Consider the following 18,965-nt stretch of genomic DNA (forward strand, 5'->3'; position numbering starts at 1 on the left):
GGAAGTGCTCCCCCAGCGCGCGTCCGCCAGCCCAGGACTACCAGGTAGGCGGGGCCCCTGGCTCTTAACTCTGAGGACCGGGGGACTGAGGCGGAGAGGGGACCCCGAAATCCTGAAGAGGTTGTTCGGGTTCTGGTCGGGGAGGGCCGAAAAGTTTCGGGGTGTTAGGTTCACGGCGACCTCTGGTGGCAACCGGGGCCTAGTCGAGCCCGGCCGCCGCAGGACCCGAGTGCGGGAGCTTCAAGTTCCCCCGTGGAGATAGGATTTGGGGCCGTGGCCGGGGCTGCTCCCTGACAGCGTCCTGAAGGTTGAGGTCCAAACGCAGCTCACTTCCGGCCGGGAAACGGGGAAAAGGTTGTGCTCTCCGCCCTTCCTTTTCTGTGCCTTTCTGGATTTGACAGCTTCCCTCAAGGCGAGTCCGCGTGCGGGGTTTTCCTCAGTAACACCCTCACCAGGAAACATCTCAGAAAGGCTGCCCCCCTCCCCCACCCCCCAACGAGGCCCCCTTGATGTCTTCCTAGAGAGAGAGGGGTGTGTTTCAATTGCAGGCTGCTCCAGTGGAAGCTATCTGGCTGTTTTAAGCCAAGATTATGTTTAGTGAATAAAAACTACTTGTTAATGGTTTTTCTTTCCCCAGCCAGCTCCACCCCACGGTGGTTTGTTTGCACGTTGAGCTTCTTGTAGTTCTGATGAACAGTTTCACTTTCCTCAAGCTTATGACACTGGAATTTCAAGAGTTGGAGGTTTACGCAATTTGAGATCTGTCAGCACTGTGCAGAGTTCAGAGTAATAAGAGGCAGGTGAGCCCGTTGGGCGTGGCTCAGTGGTTGAACGAGAACCTATGAACCAGGAGGTCACAGTTCCATTCCACGTCAGGACATGTGCCTGGGTTGCGGCTAGATCCCTAGTAAGGGGCATGCAGGAGGCAGCCAACCAACGATTCTCTCTCATCATTGATGTTCCTATCTCTCTCTCCCTCTCCCTTCCTCTCTAAAACAATAAAAAAGTTTTTGTTTTGTTTTTTTTAAAAAAGAGACAAGTGAGTATGAATGAGTAGTTTCCTCTCCAGATTAGCTTTTGAGAACCATTTCTGCCGTTTTGGTAAAAGATTCACCACCTTTATTGAATACTAGATGGTGCCAGCGAGTTAATCTTTCTGGGATAAATCTCAATGTAGCGCCAGGTTAAGGCTTTTAAAGTTTCTCCATCTTCCCTGAAATTTATTTAGAATAGCTTTACCTCCCTAAAATATGTTGTGCCTTTATACACTTCATCCAGTTATTGAATATCGAGGCTAAGCAGAATCAGACTAATTTTCTGCTTTCAGAACTTTTACAGTTGGAGGAGGAAGACACAGAAAACATGCTATAATGAACTCATATAATTCAAGGAAGAAATAAGTGGTAAATAGAGAATAAGATGTGGAATGCAGCCCTGGCCAGTGGGACTATGTGGTTATAGCATAGGCTGCGTATGGAAGGGTCACAGTTTCGATTCTGGGTCAAGAGCACATACCTGGGTAGCCGGTTCGCTCCATGCCCTCCAGTGGGGGCACCTGCGGGAGGCAACCAGTTGATGTGTCTCTCTCACGTTGATATCTCTCTCTCTCTCCCCCTCCCTCCCTTCCACTCTCTGAAAAGCAATGGGGAAAATATCCTCAGGTGAGGATTAACAACAACAAAAACCAACAACCAAAAAAAAAAAAAAGTGGAATGCTGTAGCAGAAGCAATCTCTTTTCATTATTAATTTGCCAATTATTTATCCAGTACTTTCTGTGTGTCTAGTGTTGTGCTAGATGCTGGTTTATAAAGAGAAAGCAAAATCCCTACTCTCAAATAACTCACAACCTAGTGAGTGGGGGTAACCAAAGAAGGCATTATAATGGAGGAGGTGGAACTTGAGCTAGACCCTTAAGACTGAAAGACCTGGGTTTGTCAGGTAGAAAAAAATTCAGGCTCCCAAGAGAAGGATGAAAGTTCATAGCATAACCCTAGCTGGTTTGGCTCAGTGGATAGAGCGTCAGCCTGCGGACTGAAGGGCACATGCCTGGATTGCAGGCTCAATCACCAGTAGGGGGCGTCTAGGAGGCAACCAATGATTCTCTCTCATTATTGATGTTTCTATCTCTCCCTCTTACTTCCTCTCTGAAGTCAATAAAAATATATTTTAAAAAATAAAAGAAAGTTCATAGTATGTTCTGAAATAGCAAGCAGTCCAGCGTGGTTAGACTATAGGAAATTAATCCTGAAAAGACACTTTTGGTTTTATCTCAGGTTTGCCTTGAATTTTACTGGAAAATACAACAGATTTAAAATAAAATTTAAATATGTATTTCCGGGAGAAATTTTACATGAGGCATAGCTATCATAAATTACACTTCTGGCTATACTCATTTACATGCTATTAATGATTGTAGATTAATACAATCTGGCTATACTCATTTACATGCTATTAATGATTGTGGATTATTTAAACTAGTTTTAAGAGATATGGCAGGTAGTAAGAGTAGATTTTCGCTGATTAAATTCTACTTTGAATATGATGTAAGGCATTCTCTTCATTGAAGTTCACATATCAAATCGTCTGATAATGATTATGTGTAGGAAAATTTTAAATGTTTTAATATGTTACCCTAGGATTTAGGTTTCGATTAATGGTTTATATCTAATACTAGGCAATATGTGTTTCCTGAAAGGAATGTAAGTTTAATTTTTATAAACAGAAAAACTTAAATGCTATAAATATTAGATACATACAATATCAACACCAAAATCAGTAGCTCTTCTCTACACTGGCAATAATCAGAAATTATAATAATGAAGACTCTAGTCCCAATATTAACAAAAAATACAAAATATCTAAGAATAGCCAATGTTCAAGGCCTTTGTGAAAAAAATACTTTCTTTTTAAAAATTATAAAAGAAAGTCTAAATAAAATACAGAGATATTGCTTGATAGGAAGATGCAAATTTCAAGGATACAAGTTTTCTCTACATTAGTGTCTAATTTAAATGTAAGCCCTGTCAAAATGTCAATTGAATTTATTTATTTATTGTTTATCCTCACCCGAGGATATCTTTCCATTGATCTTTAGAGAGAGTGGAGGGGGAGAGACAGAGAGAGAGAAACATCAATGTGAGACACATTGATTGGTTGCCTCCCGCATGGGGATTGAGCCTGTAACTGAGATATATGCCCTTGACTGGAATCGAACCTGGGACCCTTCAGTCCGCAAGCTGACACTCCATCCATTCAGCCAAACCAGTTAGGGCTCAATTTAATTTTTAAGGAAACTTGACAGACTGATTTTAAACTCATCTAAATTTCTTCTGGAAATACATATCTAAAAGAGGAAATGCACACAAATAACCAAGAGTTATTGGGGGGAAGAAACCCACAATAATAAAACCCACTTCTTACCAGTTATCATTATAGATCAGCTCTAAAGCTATAAAAATTAAAATAGAAAGGCAATGCCTTAGGACCAGAATATTATCATTGAAACAAAAACTATTGAGCTACTATTGAGTACATTAAAGGTGGCATAAATTAATACTGACTAGTAAACAGTGTTTGGGCAATTGACTATCCATTTGAAAGAAAATAAAAGACCCCTAACTTCACAGCATTAACAAAAAATGTAGATGGCTTAAAGAGCTAAGTGTTATAAATACATATATAAAAGTTTTATAATAGAAAATATATATTTTTAAATCTTGAGATAGTTAGGGCCTGCTTTCATGGGGAACAGACTAAGAAGACTTAAGGAGAAGATAGATTTGACCATTAAAAGTAATTATTGTGATAAAAACATCATAAGTAGAATTTAAAGTCAGGAGACAAGAGATAATAATTGCAACATAATTGCAACACATCTTCGTATCCATCTTATATAAATCAGTAAGGGAAATACAATCCAGTAGAAAAATGGGCACATTTTCAAAGAAGAAATTCATATCAAAAGTTGTTCATGTCCACACAATATTAGGTAAATACACATGTGACCAGCAAGGTAATACCAGGAGTGTTCTTTTTTAAAATATATATATTTTTATTGATTTCAGAAAGGAAGGGAGAGGTAGAGAGAGAGAGAGAAACATCAAAGATCAGAGAATCATTGACCAGCTGCCTCCCACACACCCCTACTAGGGATCCAGCCTGCAACCTGGGCATGTGCCCTTGACCGGAATTGAACCTGGGACCCCTCAGTTCGCAGTCAGATGCTCTATCCACTGAGCCAAACCATCTAGGGCCTAGGGATGTTCTAAGTCCTGGAACATACTAAGAATGAAAAAGAATATTATAATGAGTCTGTGTTCACACCTGATCTATTTCTTTATAAATCTGTAATTTCATCTATCAGATTTGTTTAAGGTAAGATAGACCCACTAGTGAAGACTTCTAATTAATTCATCAAGTCAGTTAGGAAGATTGCCAGGCCCTGGCCAGTGTGGCTCAGTTGGTTGGGCACCATCCCGTGCACCAAAGGGTTGCCAGTTCAATTCCCTGTCAGGGACCAGGGCATTGCTCTGGTTGCTGGCTCCATCCCTGGTAGGGAGCATGCAGGAGGCCACTGATAGATGTTTCACTTTTGCATCAATGTTTCTGTCTCTCCCCCTCTCTTCCTCTTTCTCTAAAATAAATTAATTTTTAAAAAATATTTAAAATTAAAACACAGAAAAAAAGAAAGAAAACTGCCAGGCATTTTTTGGGATGAGTTTAAACTTTTATATATAAATTGAGATTTTCTTTGCACAACTATCTTTCCCACACCTATAACTCAGAAAGAGTATAGCCTATTTAAAATTTTCCTGGTATGTTGAATCATTTTAGATAACCAACTATATAACGTATGTGGGTTTATTGTTCTATTTAGAGATTAAAATGGCTTCCAGAGGAAAGACAGAGACAAGCAAATTAAAGCAGAATTTGGAAGAACAGTTGGATAGACTAATGCAGCAATTACAAGATCTGGAGGAATGCAGGTAATAGAATAATTGTATGCTGTTAATGCTGTAAAAATGGCTTTTTTTCTGCAGCACGATTACAAACTCTATGAGTTCAGGCCCATGTGCGATTTTTACTTCTGTAGTGTTCTTCACAGTGCTTTGACTGGTGGAGAAATCCAGTCAAGATAGGCTTTGGGTCATAAAGGCTGGGATGTGAAAGTCTTTCATCTAATTACAAAGCAAGTGTGGACTTGGGCAAGATACTTAAGTTTCCATTTCCATATATGTGAAGTGGAAATAATAACACCTACCTTGTCTTCAGTCTTTAAAATAACCCTAATCGGGTGCTAAAACAATAAAATAGCCCTGCTTGGTATCAAGCTGAGAAGGTTCTACTTGAGCTTCTGGTGTATTTTTAGCCCTGACTACTTAAAAGACCAAGACTCTTCAGCTGTGGTAAATATTACACATGAAGGAGCCAACAAAATGCTTGGATGGAGTAGGTGCTCCATAAATAGTAACTGTTGTTATTTGTAGTAAATGTTTAATAAATGCTTTGTTTGACTGATGCATAAAAATAGCCTCTTACTCAAATGGCAAGTACTGCATTCCTGTTGTATTTCAAGGTGCACAAAATTTTACCTACCGTTAATGATAATAACACCTAGTACCTATTACATGCCAAGCACTTTCCATATTTCATTTAATGTTCCTAGCAACCCTATAAGGAGGGCACTATTATTATCTTCAGTTTAGAGATACAGAAAGTGAGGCTTTGCTATGTTAACTATCTTGCCCAAGTTTATACCATTGATTTATAGACTGCTTAAAAGGAAGTTATTGCCCTAACTGGTTTGGCTCAGTGGATAGAGCGTCGGCCCGCAGACTGAAGGGTCCCAAGTTCGATTCCGGTCAGGGGCATGTACTTTGGTTGTGGACACATCCTCAGTGGGGGGTGTGCAGGAGGCAGCTGATTGATGTTTCTCTCTCATCAATGTTTCTAACTATCCCTCTCCCTTCCTCTCTGTAAAAAATCAATAAAATATATTTTTTTTAAAAAAAGAAGTTATTATGTGGTTTAAGTGTGCCTCATTTTGATAAAAGAAAAATGTTTAGTTAACCACATTGCAGCAAAATGCCCAAATTTTTAATATCTGAATACACCTATCGTTAGTATTTTGATATTTCCTTTCAAAAGGAAATATTTTCCCCCAAGATATTTTTTGTAAATATATGTATCTGAAGTCTTAGTGTACGAATACTAACATTGCTGTTTTCACTTGGAATCCTGTATTTTATATATTATATTCACTGTACTTCAGAGAGGAACTTGATGCAGATGAATATGAAGAAACCAAAAAGGAAACGCTGGAGCAACTAAGTGAATTTAATGATTCACTGAAGAAAATTATGTCTGGAAATATGACTTTGGTAGATGAACTAAGTGGAATGCAACTGGTAAGCATAATTACTTACCTAGATGACACAGGTCATTTTTTTTCTTTCTTTCTTTCTTTCTTTTTTTTTTGGTATATTTAAGATAGAAAATTTATCCTTTTTTTAGGTTTAACTTCTAGGTGAGTGTCCACTTGTGGATAAAACAGCATATGGTTCCAGATCTTTATTTAGTTACTAGAGGCCCACTGCACAGATTCGTGCACCGGTGGGGTCCCTCGGCCTGGCCTGCGGGGATAGGGCCAAAACCGGCAGTCTGACATCCCCCAAGGGGTCTCAGATTGCGAGAGGGCACAGGCCAGGCCAAGGGACCCCACCAGTGCATGATCAGGGCCGGGGAGAGACGCAGGAGGTTGGCCAGCCTGGGAGGGACCGCAGGAGGGCTCCAGGGTGTGTTCGGTCCGTCTCCCTCAGTGCTAATCAGCCAGACTCCAAGCAGCAAGCTAACCTACCAGTTGGAGTGTTTGCCCCCTGGAGCGGTTGAGCGACCTTAGCATATCATTAGCATATTACACTTTGGTTGAATGGATGACTGGACACTTAGCATACTAGTGTTAGGCTTTTATTATATAGGATATACTTGACTCCAGTGACATGCACAGAAATAGCAAATGGAAACTAAAATTGTAACAGTATTTGATAATTGAAGACCCATCAATCAATTGCAACATCTGATTCATTGGAATATTTTGGTTAGTTTTCACCTTGTATTTCTAGGCTATCCAAGCAGCTATCAGCCAGGCCTTTAAAACCCCAGAGGTCATCAGATTGTTTGCAAAGAAACAACCAGGTCAGCTTCGGACAAGGTTAGCAGAGGTAAAGTTTCTTTAAATTGATCCAATTGCTATGTGTATTATTTTTCTTAGCCCAACAATTTGCTCATGTTATTCTGAAGTTTAAAAATTGGTCAGTTGAGAATGTACAACACCAAGAGTGAACCCTAATGTAAACTGTTTCAGTGTAGGTTCATCAATTGAAACAGATGTCCCACTCTGGTGGGAGATGTTTGTAATGGAGAGGCTATGCATGAGTGGGGGCAAGAGGTATATGGGAAATCTCAGTTCCTTTCACTCAATTTACTGTGAACCTAAAGGTGCTCTAAAAAAAAGTCCATTTTTTAAAAATTGGTCAAAATTAGTCCTTTGAGCAGTTATTGTTGATTTTGAATATAGAAGGTTAAATAGCAAGTGGCAGTTTAAATTGCTACTGACCACTTCTACTTGAACTCTACCGGTGAGGTTTTACTACTTACTTCTGGAGCTCTGAGTTGAAATCCCATCTAGAATTCATTAGCATTGCTTTGTGTGTGTGTGGCCTTTCTCACCTAAGAATTTCAAATGTCTTTATAAACCTGATACTTGAAGAAGTCTGTTTATAAACTTGAATGTAATTAAGGCATTAATGGTTATTCGCAAGCACTGGTAATTCAGTAGGATAGTGGTTAAGAGTATGGACTTAGGTCAGACTGGCCTGGATTTGTATTCCTGCTCCATATAGAGATATGTGACCTTGGAGAAGTTATTTTGTTCAAACTCTTGTGCCTCAATTTCCCCACCTGTAAAAAAAGGTGATAATAATAGTTTCTCCCTCTTATGGTTGTTACGAGGATTAAATGAAATAATATACGTAGAGCACGTATTATGTGTAATATGTAATATATATAAAGCACACAGAATAGTACCAATGTATAGTATATACTATCACTGTTTCTGGTGGTAAAGGCAATATTTAACCCAAGTTCCAGGAGACCTGATACCAATGACCTCATTCAGTTTAATGAGTTCTTAGAGGATGGATCCTCTCTAAAGGAAGCGATTGCCTTAATAATTCCTAATCCCTAAACTCTACTACTAAACAGTTTGTAACTAAGACTGGTTATGATTAGCATTAAGATTTAATTAGAACTGTGTAATAGCATTTCTATCATGTTTGTCTTGAATTGTTTCTATAATTCCTTATAATATTAATCAGCTAGAGCAGTGGTTCTCAACCTTTCTAATGCCGCGACCCTTTAATACAGTTCCTCATGTTGTGGTGACCCCCAACCATAAAATTATTTTCGTTGCTACTTCATAACTGTAATTTTGCTACTGTTATGAATCGTAATGTAAATATCTGTGTTTTCCGATGGTCTTAGGTTCTACAGCGGCGGTTCTCAACCTGTGGGTTGCGACCGCTAGCAGGGTCGCCTAAGACCATCAGAAAACACAGATATTTACATTATGATTCATTAACAGTAGCAAAATTACAGTTATGAAGTAGCAACGAAAATAATTTTATGGTTGGGGGTCACCACAACATGAGGAACTGTATTAAAGGGTCGCGGCATTAGAAAGGTTGAGAACCACTCAGCTAGAGGATATTTTTTAAAGAAGTAGACCTGAAAAGCTGTATTTTATGCATAGAATGTTTTTAACTTAGGTACCGTATGCTTTGTGTTCATCCATTGTAGATGGATAGAGATCTCATGGTTGGAAAGCTGGAAAGAGACTTGTACACTCAACAGAAAGTGGAGATACTAACAGCTCTCAGGAAACTTGGAGAGAAGGTACCTGTGTTTAATTTAATACAAGATAGCATTAGCCATAAAGAAAAAGTGTAGAGTATTTGGTACAGAACTTCTTGATCTGTGATCTAGTGTATGGTCCTGAGGCATTCTTAGCAGTGGTTCCTAGAACTGCTTGTTAACGATTTGAACCCACTCCACTGGACTTGTTTTGTTTTGTTTAGCTGACTGCAGATGATGAGGCCTTCTTGTCAGCAAATGCAGGTGCTATTCTCAGCCAGTTCGAGAAAGTGTCTACAGACCTTGGTGAGTATCTCGTATTTCTGAAAGTTGGACATGGATTACTGTCCGATGGACAGATAGTGTAGGTGAGATAACATGATGGCCTTCTCAGATTGAGTTTAGAGGTAAAACCAGAATTGTGTTCTTTATAAATCCCTTTTATTGAATGTATTTCCCAATACTTTATAATTAAGTAATTAAATTAATATAGCCTAATGCTTTAAGAATATTTGTCATCTAAATGTAAATATAAAAGTAAACTAAATTTTTACCATTTGTAACCAATAAGAGACCCTTGGAGCTGATTGTTTGTGTGGAGGGGAAGGAAATTGGGATGGCAAGGGGAAAGCTTAGGGGAATGCACTGATAATGGAAGCGAATTTTATTTCTGTTTCAATATGTATGTGATAAGTTTTTGCCTCTTTACCTGGAACTGTAAATGCATTTGAAATGACCTTTTCATTTTCATTTATGTGTCTCTCTCTTAGGCTCTGGAGACAAAGTTCTTGCTTTGGCAAGTTTTGAGGTTGAAAAAACAAAAAAATGACGTGGTGTGGAAGCTTGGGACAGTGATCACATTCTTGTTGTAAATGGCATTTTTCTTCTGGGGATTTTGAGTCATTGCAAAGAAATCAAGAGATTCTTCAAGTGCATTCATAACCTAAGAAAAGGTGACAGAAACATCCCTGTGGCTTCTGTTGATGCCCTTCACCATTGTGCTTTCTGGAGGGCAAGCTGCTTGAGTGACCCTGGACTTGGTGGGATGGAGGGGTCACTAGACCTACTCATTAGGATTTGTCTGTTTAAAGAGAATATAGAAAATGGTTTGTTTTTTAAGGCTCTTTGTTTTTAGGTGCTGATAGTAAATGAAAAGATATGAACTCGAGATTCTTTTCTGCTCAGAATTTATCCCCACTTGTGTTGGAATGAATAGTGTAGCAACAACATTAATAGACCTCATAAGTGTTCATAGAATTTTAGAGTCCTAAGTGATCTTAGAAGTCATTTTCATTTAATAAACAAGGAAACCGAGGCTCAGAAAGAAAGTGACTTGCTTAAAGTCACATCAGAGAGTTGGGGATAAAACTTGGGGGTCCAAACTCCCCACTTTGTGTCCATTGAATTTTATTTTTTTCAACCTATGCTGTTCTTTGAAAGTAATTAACATGTATTTGTACAAGTCCATGTTTATAAAAATTCGATGTCCTAACAAAAAGTTGTCACTAAGGGACCATTCCCCAGCCTGTAAGCTCTCCTGATGAATAGGGTCTATTGTTTCTCTGAGTTTTGAGCTTGGAACAATGGCAGCCCTGTTGAGAGTCTCCTGGAGTAACTTAACCTCCTGCGCTGTTTCACCAGGGGAGTAATTGGAAGTGGCAGCTAGAGGCCCTCCCTGTGTGTGACCTCTTTGCTGAAACCCGTTGGGTGGTGACTGCAAATTACTGTTTACTAGTCAGTTTTTGGAGAAACACAAAGTAAGTTCTGAGGAAAAGCAGGTTTCTCTCCTGAGTGTTTACATCTCTGTATATAGATTTCCCCACTTGCATGTATGTTGTTTCCTAGGCTCTGGCTATTTTATAGTCTTTCATATGTTTCTCAATACTCTTTTTCTTTGCACTTTATACAAATTAAAAAATCTTTAAAGCTCATATAAACTGTAAACTCAACTAGGTGCTCTGTCAACTAGACAAAATAGGGGAACTCAGATACATGAATGCCTTATTTGGAGCTTTTAATGGGTAATTTTTCATATATTGGTTTATGATGGCCAAAAACTCATTGAAATTGTGACAAACCGAGAAAAAGCAAATTACCTGCTCTTCATCTAGGGCTTTATGGCCAATCATCATTACTTCATTATTCTGTATTTTTGTTTTAACCGAGGTGAAATTCACATAACATAAAATTCATTCACCATTTTCAAGTGCACAGTTCAGTGGCAGTTAGTCCATTCACAGTATTATACAATCACCACCACCATTCAGTTCCAAAACATTTTCATTAGACACTCCCCGTCCCCTCCTAGCCCTGCAGCCACCACTAATTTACTTTTTATCTCTATGGATTTACCTAAGCTGGATATTTCGTATAGATACATTGGTACAGCATGTGACCTTTTGTGTCTGGCTTCTTTCAGTTAGTGTAATATTTTCGAGGGTAATCCACATCAGTATGTCATTCCTTTTAACAGGGAAAGCATTCCCTTGCATGCGTGCCATATTATGTTTTTCCATTTATCTCTTGATGAACATTTCCCCCCCACTTATTGGCTATTATGCTATTAACATTTGTGTGTAAGTGCTTGTGTCAGTACCTGTTTTCAGTTCTTTTGGATATAGTACCTAGGAACGGCATTGCTGTGTTATTGTTTTAAGCCTTAGCAAGCTTTCCCCTTCCCCTCCAGTAGTAGGATGAGGAAAATTAGCAATAATTTGTATTTAAAAGGGGCTTAGATGAATCCGGGGTCCTTAATTTTGGTTTCCCTTAAACTTTCTATATGACCAACATCAGTGAAATATTTTGTCATTAACCACAGTAATATATTCATTTTGTAAGTAATAACTAGTACTCAATTTAAAATTAATCTTCCTTTAAAAGAGGTCAAGTTTGCAGTGCCTAGCAAGACACTGCCAATCATGGCCATGTGATCTTTGATAGGTTACTTGAGCTTTTTGAGCCTCTTTTTCCTCTTCTGTTCAGTGGGGATAATAGGACCTACCACACAGGATTACTGTGCGTTCCCCTCTCTTCCTTAGTACAGAAAGAAATTTTGCATTGGGGTTAATCCACCACTTAACAGTTCTTTCAAGGGCATATGATATATTTTGTTTCACAAATTTGATATTTAATTCAGAATAATAATTTGAAAAATAAATAATTTGAGAATTCTGTACAGCTGTAGTTATTAAATGACTTGCAAACTATGTTTCCTGTTCATATTTTGCTATATTTAATCTTCTAGTGTTTTAGACCTCTTGGGAGGTCTCAAACTGCAATAACTAAAGCTGAGGCAGCTAACTTTTTTACATCCTTGGGTCAAGCTAATATTTTCATGAACAGAATTCTTGTTTTTTTCAAAGAACTGGAGGAAGCAAAGTAAATTCCAATGAGCAAGTGTCCAACTGGGCTGTTTAATGAAATCTAGTAATTTAAAACAATTCCTATGTTTCAGTGTTTTGTGTTATCCTGTGAGTGGTAAGATAAGTATTCTAGGTGGGTGGTAGAGGCAGAAACGAAGAAATAGAATGAGTTGTTCTCAGGAAGGAGTTGGAGTTGGGACAGATGGATTGTTAACTTTGATTGTTAAGTCTTTTATTGAAGACACTCAGCCAAAGAATAGTCATCTTACGCAAAAGAAAAGACTGCAAATACACCATTGCTGTGGTATCTTATTACAGTGAATGATGGAGTGTTTGAAATTATTACAGAAAAAAATAAACCCAGACCATTTTGCCTAGAGCTTTTCAACCACTTTCCTGTCTGTCTTTTTTTTCCTTATTATTCTATTCATTATTAGGACCAAAGAATTCTCTTCTTAGCCTCTGAAAATGTTTTCCAGCATTAATATGTAAATTAAAACTGCCAGCATTCCCACAGACCCCTGAACAAGTTGTAATTGCTCCCAGTCTGTCTGGCCTGGAGTTAAAAGGTTTAGAAACTGGGTTAACTAGCATTTAATATTTTCATTAAGTCACAAAAACACAGGTTAAAAATATGGCTGTCTAGATATTCCCCTAGAATATGGCCTTTTGACCTCCTAACTGACTTTCTTTTTGAAACCCTCTCTCCCTGCTCACACTGATAGCAAAGTGGAAAGACTATAACGCTGAAAGGCCTCAGACACAAGGGGTCAGCAGTGTTCCCAAGAGTCCACAATTGGGAGTCCATGCTGTTGCAAGCAAAGGATTAGGCAAGTTGAGAGGTTTGAGGCAGTTAGAAGCTTTCTAACGCTTGTTCTTCTCTGAGATGACCACATTTCTTACAGCCTCAGACAGTGGACTACAGTTAAAAATAACGAAACTAGTAAAAAATTATTTTCTGTAAAGGTGGTCAAGGAGAACCACCAATTTTCTTTTGAGTTAGAAAAGAGGGAGATAATGCTAGTACAGTTCTTTGTAAGGTTATGCATCAGCCACAGATCTCTGCACCTGACTTCTGGCAACTGCAACTATGACCATGAATTTTTAGGCCTTTCCACAAGAACTTGTGATTTTTAAAAAATATATTTTTATTGATTTCAGAGAGGAAGGGAGAGGGAGAGAGAGATAGAAATATCAATGATGAGAGAGAATCATTGATTGGCTGCCTCCTGCACGCCCCCTACTGGGGACCAAGCCCGCAACTCAGGCATGTGCCCTTGACGGGAATTGAACCAGGGACCCTTCAGTCCAAAGGCCAATGCTCTATCCATTGAGCTAAATTTTTATTTTATAATCATAATTTTTATTTTATAATCATAATTTCAACACATGGGGTAAGAGTCTAAGTTATCTTAATTGTGTCTGTTTATACTAAAATGTCTTAGCAGGAGGGGTACTTTGCTTTTTGTTACTGTTCAATCATATTACACAGAGGTATTCTTTCCTATAAGAGGAGATTAATGTTTTTTGGCTTGTGTTCCTTAGGCCTGATGTTACTCCTCCAATACTCCTAAACCAAGCCAAGCTGAAAACTGAAACAGTTATCCCCAATGATAATCAAAGAGATAGGTAATTTAGGCAAAAGCAGATATTGGGCCTGGATTAGATGATAACGATTGCCTTAAACCTGATTTGATTATGACCTTAGAAAATGTGGTGCTTTTACTACTTCTTTAGAAGAAAAGATAACCTGCCCCGGCTGAGAGTTCAGTTGGTTGGAGCATTGTCCTGATGTGCCATGTTTGTGATCCCCAGTAAGGGCACATATTTTTAAAAAGAAAAAACAGATAACTTTGTTAGCATCTCACATTTGACATACGTCCAGTTCATTCCAGGTCTTGGAAAATTGTACCTTAGATTTGGTTTATAAAGCTCTGAGCATATACTCATTTATTTAAATATTTTGTTTCATGTTTACTCATGAAAGGAACATTTGTACATTTGGAGCAAACAGGTGAACTCTCAGCCCCTTAGCCTCAGCCTTGTGGCATTTCTTTTCATCCTGCCAGAAGTATGGTGATTCATTCCTCTGCAGGAAAATAGCATGAGCAAGATCCCACATAAAGGAGTGTAGACAGATATACCTAAATCCACTTTGCATTCTTAGAAAGGAAAGCGAGGGCTCTGTCTTTTGGCTTGTGAACTTGGAGGAGAAATGAGAGATGTGAGCATGTGCTCACTCACGTGCATGCCTCTTCTGGAGTCTGACTTTTGCAGTCGCTCCCACAAAGCACTTATGACCTCCCACAGTGCTGCTCTTGCCAGAGTGGGAGGTTGATTGTGCCAGGTTAATTTTGTTCCAATCAAAGCACCGGACAAGGGTGTGCACTAGGCCCTTTTGGTTTGAAAAACTCAAAATGTGCTTTTCCCTAGTGGGGATTATATCTTGCAATTTATGAGAAGAAATCATGTTTTGGAAAAATCTTAATGACAATGTGGGAGCAGGGAAAGTTTCTATCTGCTACCTCTTCTGGTTATGTCATTTATTCTTTCCTCAAACATTTACCGAGGGCTGATATATGCAGACACAATACTTGGCTCTTTTTGTCAAATTTTCTAAAATGGATATTGGGTGGAATCCTTTTTTTAAAAAATGAGACTCTTAAGTGTTTATATAGATAACAGCTATCCAGCTGCATTGCCGAGAGGTTTATTTTACAATGATAAAATTGTGTTTTACATAGACCTCACAATAAACAAAGTTGTTACTCTTGCATGGTTAGCTGGGTTCTTATAAACATTATTTCAGCTATGTATCTATACAGAATAGTATGCTTGGAAATAATCCTGATCTATACAGTTTGATCTAAGTGATCTCTTTCAACTATGATTTTTATCTCATCTTTTAATCAACCTTGTAAACTGCATGTCTCATTAAAATATTTATGTAATTAAGTTGTTTTGGAGAATATTAAATGGAGAAAAAGTTGGAATACTACTGTAGGGGAGGGAAAATATCTTCCCTCTACCCTTTTATGTTCTTGGCTGAGATTCCTGTAACAAAAGACAGATTAACAAGAGAAAATCATACAAATCTATTTAACATAAGTTTTATGTGACATGGGAGTCTTCATAAAGAAATGAAGACCCAAGAAACAAACCTGAGTGTTTTTATGCTAGCTTTTTAAAAAAAATTTTAATCCTCACCCAAAGATATGTTTATTGATTTTTTTAGAGAGAAGGAGGGGGAGGGAGAGAGAGAGAAGCATCCATGGGAGAAACATTGATTGGTTACTTCCCATACGCACCCTAATCTGGGATCAAACCTGCAACCTAGACATGTGCCTTTACCAGGAATTGAATCTACAACCTTGAATCTACACTCCAACCAACTGAGCCACCCAGCCAGGGCTATGTTAGCTTTGATGACGAATGGAAAGTCATGGAAAGATGTGATAGGGCAAAGGCCAGCTAAATGTAGTAAACAGAGGAAAACTTAGCAACATCTATTTGTACAGATTCCCCTCTGTGTCCCTTATCTTCGGGAGGTAAGGTTCTCCTTTCCTCCAGGTATTGGGAAGGCACCGCTCATGAAGGCTTTATGACCTGTTTCAGGGGAAGGTCGAAAGTCCTTCCTGCCCCTGTCACTTCTCAAATCCCTTCATCTTAAAATGCCAAGATGCCAGATTTTGGGGTAGCATGTCCTGAACCTCATCATTCCATTTCTAGTACTAATTCTGCCATTCTTATACTTAATTTTTACTCCACTTTCTCAAGTCATCTTCCAACTATTCACGTAGACATTTTTGTGAGGAATGGTGATTAACTATATAAATTACTTTGAAACTACAATATAAGGAACTGTATGAAAGCTAAATAGTACCACTTGTATTTAAAATCTTAAACATTTTAAGATTAATAAATAAAATGGAGGCATTGTGTTTGGTTTGGCTAAAGGAAGCATGTGTTCATATTCTAGATATTTGAAGTAATGGGAAATAAAGATCATAATATGAAATTAATGTGGTGGAAAGGCCAACAATTCCATTGCTCCTGTTTTTTCCTTTCTTGGAGGTGAAATAAATTACTTTTTCTGTTTTATTTTCTCTGAATGTAAATTGTGCTAAAGAGATCTTATACTAACCCAAGACATCCTAATGAAAGAATGTTTGTGGGCATTTGTGTGTTGTCATGAACAGCAGAAGTGGAAGGCAGATTAAAACTGGTCCCTCTAGCTTTTGCAGACACTGTAGCCCCTTAGGCCCGCTGCTTCAGTCTCCCACTCTGAAATTAAGTGGAAATTGCCTGCTCAGAGTTTTAAAAAATCACAAGTGTCACCTGTGTGCTTTCTTAAGGACTCACTCCTCTTCTCTGTGAGCTGTCTTCTGTTCTTTCCTAAGAGAGCTTTTCTACTTATTGGTGAAATGAGTGTCCCTTTCTTTTCTGTCTGTATTTAGCCACCAATTAGTAAGATGAGCAGAAATGCCGCATGCTGAGCGCTGTGCTAGGGGCGCGGAAGAGGCTGACACTACATGCTGCAAGCTATAAAAGTGCCTTTTTATCTTCCAGGAGAGGTCCTCCATAGGTTGCTCTACCCCCTGGAGCCTGGAGCTATTTCAGTCTAACTGCTCATTAAAGTCCATCTGAGATATTGCTGAAGCCTTCGGATTCTTTAAGTGAATTGCCTCCACTTGAATTCAGCTAAAAATAGTTCACTTTTACTCCCCACAAGGCTTCTCCTGAGTTACATGAACTCTCCCCTCAGCCTCCCACCCCACCCAAAGTATTGATGTCCGCAGCAAGGCTAGCTTCTTATTAAAGACCCAGGACTATTGCTGTGAATGCATGCCTGACTGCAAGAAGGGAAGGAAAGGAAGGACCCAATGAAAGCTGAGCCCAAGAATGTGAGATAAATCAGGACTGCCCCGCTGGTCTACACTCCAACCAACTGAGTGTCCCTGGTTGAGTGTCAGCCCATGAACCAAGAGGTCACTGGTTCAATTCCTGGTCAGGGAACATGTCTGGGTTGCAGGCTTGATCCCCAGTAGCGGGGTGTGTAGGAAGCAGCTGATTAATGATTCTCTCTCATTGATGTTTCTATCTCTCTATCCCTCTCCCTTCTCTCTCTAAAATCAATAAAAATATATTTTAAAAAGAAATCAGGACTTTGGTAAATGAACACACACACAAAACCACAGATTTTCTTTCCCCTCAAGTAATACATTATTTTTAAAAAGAAAACCCAAGCCCTGGCCGATTTGGCTCAGTGGATAGAGCGTCGGCCTGCGGATTGAAGGGTCCCGGGTTTGATTCCAGTCGGGGGCATGTACCTTGGTTGCGGGCACATACCCAATAGGGAGTGTGCAGGAGGCAGCTGATCGATGTTTCTCTCTCATCGATGTTTCTAACTCTATCCATCTCCCTTCCTCTCTGTAAAAAAATCAATAAAATATATTTTTAAAAAAAAGAAAACCCAAATTATATCTAAAAATTGATGAGAGTAATGTGCCATACCCATCCAAATAAATTACCTACTATGCCTTTCCATTTGGAAAACATTGTAGACTTAGTAGGTAGCCTTGGAGCCAGGGGCAGAAGAGTGAGCATTTCTGTGCAAGCTGGAGCCAGCCCTGACGGGAGGAAACTCATCTCTTATTTACTTAGAAATAAGTGCAAAAAGGGATCGATTTATTTCTTAAAACTTGTAAAACCATTCATCATTACTGCATGTGCTTCTGATCACCTACAAATCATATATGTACTGCATCCACAGACCCAATGAAAAAAATTGGGGTCAAAGACCCTAAACTGTTCTGTAAACGATCAAAGTAATTCTAGACTGGTAATATTACACCAGTTTTCCATCGCATCTGTCAAGGGTTTTGGGGAAAGTAAAGCTCTTGTTTGGGAGCTAAAGCAAGGCGGCTTAGGATGAGGAAAGCAAGACTACCATTTATGTAGTTCCCATCAGAATGGAAAATGCCTTGATCATAACTGCTTTGAAATATTAGAGTGTTACTCAACAAATATTCACACCTCCATCCCTTGGGGTAGAATGTCCTTCCTCATTCCACTGTTTAGGGCCTGGCCATGAAACAATTTGGTCTAGGGAATGTTTGTGGATGTGACTCTTGGGGAGGTCTTCAATGTGCGTCCACAGTTTGGCTTGGGACTTTCTCTTCTGCCATTCATCAAAAGAGGAATATGATATGACCCAGGTAGCATCTAGTCCAGAGAGAATGAGGGGACATGTGGAGCAGACAATCCCAATCTTCAGCTAAACCCTGCTGACCCCAACCCAGCCCAGCAGAGTCATAGTCAACCCGTTGCCTGAAGTGGCCCACGCTAGGCAATTCACAGATACCTGAGCAAAAAAACAAATGCTTGTTTAAGCCACTGAGTTGTTTTTTTTTAAATACTCTTTTTTAAAAATATATATTTTATTGATTTTTCACAGAGAGGAAGAGAGAACGATAGAGAGTTAGAAACATTGATGAGAGAGAAATATCGATCAGCTGCCTCCTGCACACCCCCTACTGGGGATATGTATGCAACAAAGGTACATGCCCTTGACCGGAATTGAACCTGGGACCTTTCAGTCCGCAGGCCGACACTCTATTCACTGAGCCAAACTGGTTTCGGCTAAGCCACTGAGTTTTGAGGTTGTTTGTTATGCAGCAATAGCTGACTGA

The 18,965-nt window shown here is 39.1% G+C and overlaps 1 protein-coding gene across 1 annotated transcript; it reads left to right on the forward strand.

Annotated features, from left to right (window-relative positions):
- Nucleotides 1-3: 3 nt before the first annotated feature.
- Nucleotides 4-17,274, forward strand: LZIC (leucine zipper and CTNNBIP1 domain containing). The gene is made up of 7 exons (XM_079778360.1): nt 4-44; nt 4,878-4,986; nt 6,273-6,408; nt 7,123-7,221; nt 8,858-8,953; nt 9,136-9,217; nt 9,682-17,274. Exons 2-7 carry the CDS (start codon nt 4,886-4,888, stop codon nt 9,738-9,740), a joined length of 573 nt encoding a protein of 190 aa, XP_079634486.1. The 5' UTR covers nt 4-44; nt 4,878-4,885; the 3' UTR covers nt 9,741-17,274.
- The last annotated feature ends 1,691 nt before the right edge of the window (nt 17,275-18,965 follow it).

The sequence above is a fragment of the Cnephaeus nilssonii genome (assembly GCF_951640355.1).
Source record: "Cnephaeus nilssonii genome assembly, chromosome: 7".
Classification (NCBI taxonomy): Eukaryota; Metazoa; Chordata; class Mammalia; order Chiroptera; family Vespertilionidae; genus Cnephaeus; species Cnephaeus nilssonii.

What these genes read in the sequence shown, in the direction of transcription:
- LZIC (XM_079778360.1), top strand. Translation starts at nt 4,886, where the DNA reads ATGGCTTCCAGAGGAAAGACAGAGACAAGCAAATTAAAGCAGAATTTG. An exon ending in CAAGATCTGGAGGAATGCAG is followed by an intron (nt 4,987 to 6,272) that starts GTAATAGAATAA and finishes ACTGTACTTCAG; the next exon opens with AGAGGAACTTGATGCAGATG. An exon ending in GAAAGTGTCTACAGACCTTG is followed by an intron (nt 9,218 to 9,681) that starts GTGAGTATCTCG and finishes TCTCTCTCTTAG; the next exon opens with GCTCTGGAGACAAAGTTCTT.